General features: G+C 50.2%; 1 protein-coding gene across 1 annotated transcript; it reads right to left on the bottom strand.

The window, feature by feature from the left end:
* Positions 1-845: 845 nt before the first annotated feature.
* Positions 846-3,954, bottom strand: LOC118784329. The gene is made up of 5 exons (XM_036538534.1): positions 3,735-3,954; positions 3,038-3,268; positions 2,447-2,585; positions 1,495-1,573; positions 846-1,256 (listed from the first exon to the last, which is right to left on the bottom strand). Exons 1-5 carry the CDS (start codon positions 3,775-3,777, stop codon positions 846-848), a joined length of 903 nt encoding a protein of 300 aa, XP_036394427.1. The 5' UTR covers positions 3,778-3,954.
* Between the last annotated feature and the right edge of the window lie 1,236 nt (positions 3,955-5,190).

Here is a 5,190-nt window from a genome sequence, read left to right as displayed (position 1 = left end):
CATGATCCCGTCTGTCTGTTTCACTGATGTCTGCGTTTCCTGTGTCAGAGTCCAGTGAAAAGGCTGGGAAGTGAAGCAGCAGCAGGGGGTATGCAGGACTGTGCTTCTGTTTATTCTGACTGCAACACCCTTTGTCTTTAAGTTATTTTAAAACATACACACAGGTTCTTCTTTTCTCTTTACATTTAGCGTACAGCGGTATGAATTCAAGTCACTGAAATGAGCAAAAAGAGCCAGCTGGGAAACAGAATAAAGACACATGACTCACTGGTATGGATGAAATGCCTGGCACTTTGCTTGGAAAAAGGTCTCAGTCTGCGCTTGCACAGGCATTTCCACAAGTCCTGCTTAATGACATCAGTCAAAGGCATGAAGAGCATGCATTGGCATTAAAATGTCTTAAGTCAGAGACCAGGTGAATTAGCATTAAACTGAAGAGAGCAGAGTTTTCTGTTGTAAAGGCAATTTCTGCAAATCTTCTGCCCGCCTTTTTGTTTTGGTTCCCTTTTCATTTCCTTCAGAATAAAACCACATCTATGGCAAAGCTCCTGATCACTCCTGCAAAACTCGATCTGATGAAACTAAAGCGCTGATTCCCACGATGAAGCACCCCACCTCACTCTTTCCCGTGAGGTAGCTGACACTGTGGGTCTGACACCGTGGGTTTTTATTGCGGTTGATTCTGCTAACGCGAAAGACGCATAACAAAGTGCAGCTCATGTTCTGGTCATGACAGAAAGCCTGGGAGCTCTGTCATCTCAAAGCCATTTTACACCATATAAAGAGAAGCACTGTGCTCAGAAGAGTGGAAACAGTGACTCTCTGCCTTACTTCCTCCTACTTTCTCACGCCTCTCTCTGCACTTCTTTAATCTCGGAACCAGGCGGTGTGTCACCTTCCTCTATCTTAGCCTCACTGCTCTGCACACAGACGTTTTCACCGCCCCCCTCCCCCACGGCACCCCCCTCCCCTGCGGCACCCCCTTCCCCCGCAGGGCCTTCCTCTCCATCACTGTCCACCTTCTGCTCTCGTCTGATTTCGGCGTAGTCCGTCTCCCCGCTCTTCGCCTGCCCCTCCTCTTCCTCTCTCTTCTTCAGCTGAGAGTAGTCAATGGTGGCGTAGTCCACGTCCTTAGCCACACCCGTCTCTGTGCTGTTCGTCAGCTCCGCCCCTGCCACGGCCCCGTTCTCAGCTCCGGGTTGTTCGAATTGCAGTGGGGTCCGTTCGTCCGCTGTGACGTTCCCAACGCCTGAGCCCTGGAAGAATGACAGCCAGATGAGGAGTGGCTGTAAGCTACCCCTCCCCCCATTCACTCTCACGGTGTCCTGTAAATCCACACCTTTTTCCACGCCACTGTGGGCATTCAGACACCACAGCACACAGTCCTGCTTGAAAGTGAACGATTTCATTTCCCCTCTGTTGACTGTAGATGCATCCTGTCCGCAGTTTGTCAGAGGGTCCATCGTGTTTGAAGCTTTTAAAACAGCCGTTTACCTGTTGATCCATGCTGGTCAGCGGCACCGTCTGGCCATCACCCTTCTCCTCATCTCCACCCCTGCGTCTCTGGCCCTTCCTGCTGAACACAGACACCCTGTCACCACAGAGGCATGGCCTTCCTGTGCGCTGCTCACAGGCTCTCTCAGTCCAGTCCTACTTTCCCATCTGAAATAGCAGCTGGGATCATTTCACCTCTGTACACATTAAAATGCTGGTTTCAGATGAATCAGTAGTACAAAGCCAGTATTTCGTCTGGCTGAAGCAATGAAGCGACGGTTGAATTTCAGACTCATTTCACTGCTTCTCTGGAGCAATCATTGCAAGATGATGCAATTGCTGCGGCCCAGCACTGCACTGCACCACAGCGCTGTCGAACCCGGGCCACACACACACCCTGCACCACAGAGCTGTCGAACCCGGGCCACACACACACCCTGCACCACAGAGCTGTCGAACCCGGGCCACACACACACCCTGCACCACAGAGCTGTCGAACCCGGGCCACACACACACCCTGCACCACAGCGCTGTCGAACCCGGGCCACACACACAGCCTGCACCACAGCGCTGTCGAACCCGGGCCACACACACACTCTGCACCACAGAGCTGTCGAACCCGGGCCACACACAGAAACACACACATCTGCAACATGACCGGACCACACAGAAACACACACACACCTGCAACATGACCAGACCACACAGAAACTCACACACCTGCAACATGACCGGACCACACAGAAACACACACACACCTGCAACATGACCAGACCACACAGAAACACACACACACCTGCAACATGACCGGACCACACACAGAAACACACACACACCTGCAACATGACCAGACCACACAGAAACTCACACACCTGCAACATGACCGGACCACACACAGAAACACACACACACCTGCAACATGACCGGACCACACACAGAAACACACACACACCTGCAACATGACCGGACCATGCAGATGAACACGCTGCAGATGATGATACCAAAGACACCTCCAGCAGCAAATGCAACCATCCTTTCTTCACTGAAGATATCCGCCAGTGAGTTTGCGACAGTATTTCCAGTTTTCCCACCTGGAAAAGGGAAGCACAGGTGCGTTTTTTTCTTTCTGTTCCTCTCTCCTGCAGTCAGACGCAGGTGGCCATCTGGGGGCTTCTGTTCTGTACAGTGCTCAGACCCTCAGAGAGCTTCACACTCATTCAGCCACAGAAGCTGCTGCCACAGCCTGTCACTCAGCGCCACATGACTGTGCAGCAGCCAAAGAAACGCCCATCAACAAATAATATTTATACAAAGAAAACAACAGCATAGCCACTACTGGATCAACACACAATCACTGTTGGCTACTGGTGATGTGTTTCAACCTTGTAATAAAAACAAACAGTACAAAAGCTACATCTTCAGTGCAAACTACACTCTCTCTGCAGACTGGCTGTCATTGCAAGCAATGGATGTAAATCAACAGCATGTACGCTGAAACGAAAAATGAAATGCATAGGTAAGTAGGAGGATGCAGTGTACGTACATGTCACAGTGGACTTTTCAGCTGAAGTATGTGTCACCCCCTGAGACACAGTGGGGCCTGTAGGTGTCACACTGGTGTTCCCAGTGGTCACTGTGAGGCTCTCATTGATCGTTGTGGGGGTTTTCACAATGGTCGTTGTGTTAGGTAGGCTCGTAGAACTGGAATTCATAGACTGTGTTGCAGTAGAGGTGCTGCTGGCTGGGGGATCTGTCTCATTTTGTTTGTTTCCCCCTGTGGGATTTTTAGATGTGTGTGAGAATCCAGCCAAGAATGAGAGTCAATGTACACACACACACAAACAGATACACGTACAGGTGCACACACACACACATACTCATAAACTCACACACTTCATTACATTACATTTCATTACATTATTGGCATTTAGCACACAGTCTTATCCAGAGTGACATCAGTTAGTTTTTTTATGTTAGCCATTTATACAGCTGGGTCTTTACTGAGACAATTGTAGGTTAAGTACCTTGCCCAAGGGTACAGCAGCAGTGCCCCAGCGGGGAATCAAACCAGCAACTTTACGTTTACAACACACACACACACACACACACACACACACACACACACACACACACACACAAAAACCCTCTGACCTCTGCCCAAAACCTCTCATCTACCCGATGCACAGGCAGGTGTGTTACCAGGCAACCTGTAGCTCTTTGTGGAGTTTATGACACTTTACCTGCCACACTGAAGATCAGCACTGCGCAGATAATGGCCAACATCCTTTCCCACTGCGCAGTCAGACTCAAACACACAGTACAGGGGAGAGCAGTGATGTCACAGAGGAGAGCAGTGATGTCACAGAGAGGGCAATGATATCCCGAGGAGGATGGTGATGTCACAGAGAGGGCAATGATGTCACAGGAAAGGAGGGAAGGTGGAGAAATCAGTCTCTTCAGTCTCCAAACAGGTAAAAAACTCTGAAGTACAGGTTAAACACAGTGACAAGTAAAACATTTATAGTCTAAGAAAGGTTATTCTGTGAAGAGAACAGGCAAAACACCATAATTTACAGTCCAAGTCAAATTATGGCTTATTCTTGAAATATCTTGAGAAAGTTTCAATATGAGTAGATTTGAACCCCTTCTCACTTAGACCTATGTTACTGTTTGTTGTGGTTAAGAACATTTCAGATGCCTGCAAAGCGTTTTTCACAAAATACTCCAACAACTGATGTAGTTTTCTCCTCCTTACCACTCTGCTCTTAATGACCACATCACAGCCACATTACAGCTCCTCAAAGAGACAGACAGAATCACACTCAAACAGACAGGCACAGTCAGACAGACGGGAGCAGTCAGACAGCCAGCGCAGTCAGACAGCCGGGCGCAGTCAGACAGACAGGAGCAGTCAGACAGACAGGAGCAGTCAGACAGACGGGAGCAGTCAGACAGCCGGGCGCAGTCAGACAGCCGGGCGCAGTCAGACAGACGGGAGCAGTCAGACAGATGGGAGCAGTCAGACAGATACATAAGAGAGCGTGGGACATGAGGAGACATCCACAGAACAAGACAACAACAAGACAACGTCTCATTTAGTCTGAGATTTTCTGGACAGATTTCCAAAAGCTGTGAGGGGCACGCAGTGAGTGACCATGGCTGAAGGAGTAGCTTTTTAATCGTTTGTGTTGGTAGTTTGTTATCTGTGTCATACTGAGCTCAGCAACCAGGGAGGATGTCAAATGGAGACCAGCGGGCATGTGAACAGAGACACGTTACAGACACATAAGTCTCCTGAGTCTGTGTGGGAATGCTGCAGGAATAAAGCACAGCTCTAGCGAGAGAACCGTCTGTCACTCGGCGACCCAGTGCTGCGTTTCCAGCAGAGTGTAAGGCCCTGCATTTCAGCCCTTTAGAGAGAGAGAACTGAGCTCACCGTGCCTCGCTGTGGAGTCTGTGCTGCTCTGAGGTCCTGCTGTGCCTCGCTGTGGAGTCTGTGCTGCTCCGAGGTCCTGCTGTGCCTCGCTGTGGAGTCTGTGCTGCTCCGAGGTCCTGCTGTGCCTCGCTGTGGAGTCTGTGCTGCTCCGAGGTCCTGCTGTGCCTCGCAGTGGAGTCTGTGCTGCTCTGAGTTCCTGCTGTGCCTCGCTGTGGAGTCTGTGCTGCTCTGAGGTCTTCAGTCTCTGGTTCTTGCGTGTC

This window comes from Megalops cyprinoides, chromosome 10, assembly GCF_013368585.1.
Source record: "Megalops cyprinoides isolate fMegCyp1 chromosome 10, fMegCyp1.pri, whole genome shotgun sequence".
NCBI lineage: Eukaryota > Metazoa > Chordata > Actinopteri > Elopiformes > Megalopidae > Megalops > Megalops cyprinoides.
This window is presented reverse-complemented; position numbering and strand designations above follow the sequence as displayed.